The sequence below is a fragment of the Tupaia chinensis genome, unplaced genomic scaffold, assembly GCF_000334495.1.
Source record: "Tupaia chinensis unplaced genomic scaffold, TupChi_1.0 Scaffold000067_1, whole genome shotgun sequence".
NCBI lineage: Eukaryota > Metazoa > Chordata > Mammalia > Scandentia > Tupaiidae > Tupaia > Tupaia belangeri.
The window spans coordinates 4,375,866-4,376,580 of record NW_006159526.1 but is presented as its reverse complement, the minus strand read 5'-3'; the positions used below and the strand labels follow the sequence as shown (position 1 = coordinate 4,376,580).

General features: G+C 67.7%; 1 protein-coding gene across 2 annotated transcripts in view; it reads left to right on the top strand.

Annotated features, from left to right (window-relative positions):
• The window catches only part of GNG8 (G protein subunit gamma 8), a 1,406-nt gene that overhangs the window by 468 nt on the left and 223 nt on the right, over nt 1–715 (top strand). For both annotated transcript variants that reach the window (XM_006142103.3, XM_027767253.1), the window contains exon 2: nt 596–680. In XM_006142103.3, coding sequence (XP_006142165.1) covers nt 598–680 — 83 coding nt within the window. In that variant the 5' untranslated portion in view covers nt 596–597. The remainder of the gene's footprint in view (nt 1–595; nt 681–715) is intronic.

Genomic DNA, 715 nt, shown 5'->3' with positions numbered 1-715 from the left:
CCGCGGCTGTTCGGCGCCCCGGCCCTCCTCCCGGCTGCTAATGAGCAGAGGAGCCTTTGAGGCGGCCAGGCTGGGGTGGGGGCTCCCTGAGGGGGGCGGAGGGGGCAGCTGCTGCCAAGGCCCTAATGAGGCCCCCTCTGCGCCCCTCCCGCCGCGATCTTAATTCTCGCATCTCCCCGGAGCCCGCGCTAATTGGCCTAGGCTGGCCTCCCCACCTTGCTCTATCCCTGGGGGGTGAGGACACCTGGATCCTGACCCAGCACCTGTGGCCCGTCCTTCTGTCCCCCCACACTGCTTCTCAGCCTCCCATCTCTGCGTCCCTGCCTCCCTCCCTCGCCTCCCTCTGCTCCTCTCCCCGCCCGCCCCTAGGTACGTCTGCGCACCCCTCCATCCCACCTCCTGTCCCTGTCCCTGTCCCCCGACCTGCCCTCCCTCGCTCTGGGCACCCCATCCGTGCGCCCTTCCACCCACACCCCTGTTCCTGAGTATCACCATTCCTACCCCTACTCGTTCTTTGGGACCCAGACGGGGACCTTTTGGGACCCTACTCCTGCCACCCCACTTGCGCCCGCTTTAACCCCCTTCCCCGCCGCAGCCATGTCCAACAACATGGCCAAGATCGCCGAGGCCCGCAAGGCGGTGGAACAGCTGAAGCTGGAGGTGAACATCGACCGCATGAAGGTGGCTGGTGGGCTGGGAGGTGGGGCGGGGGCTC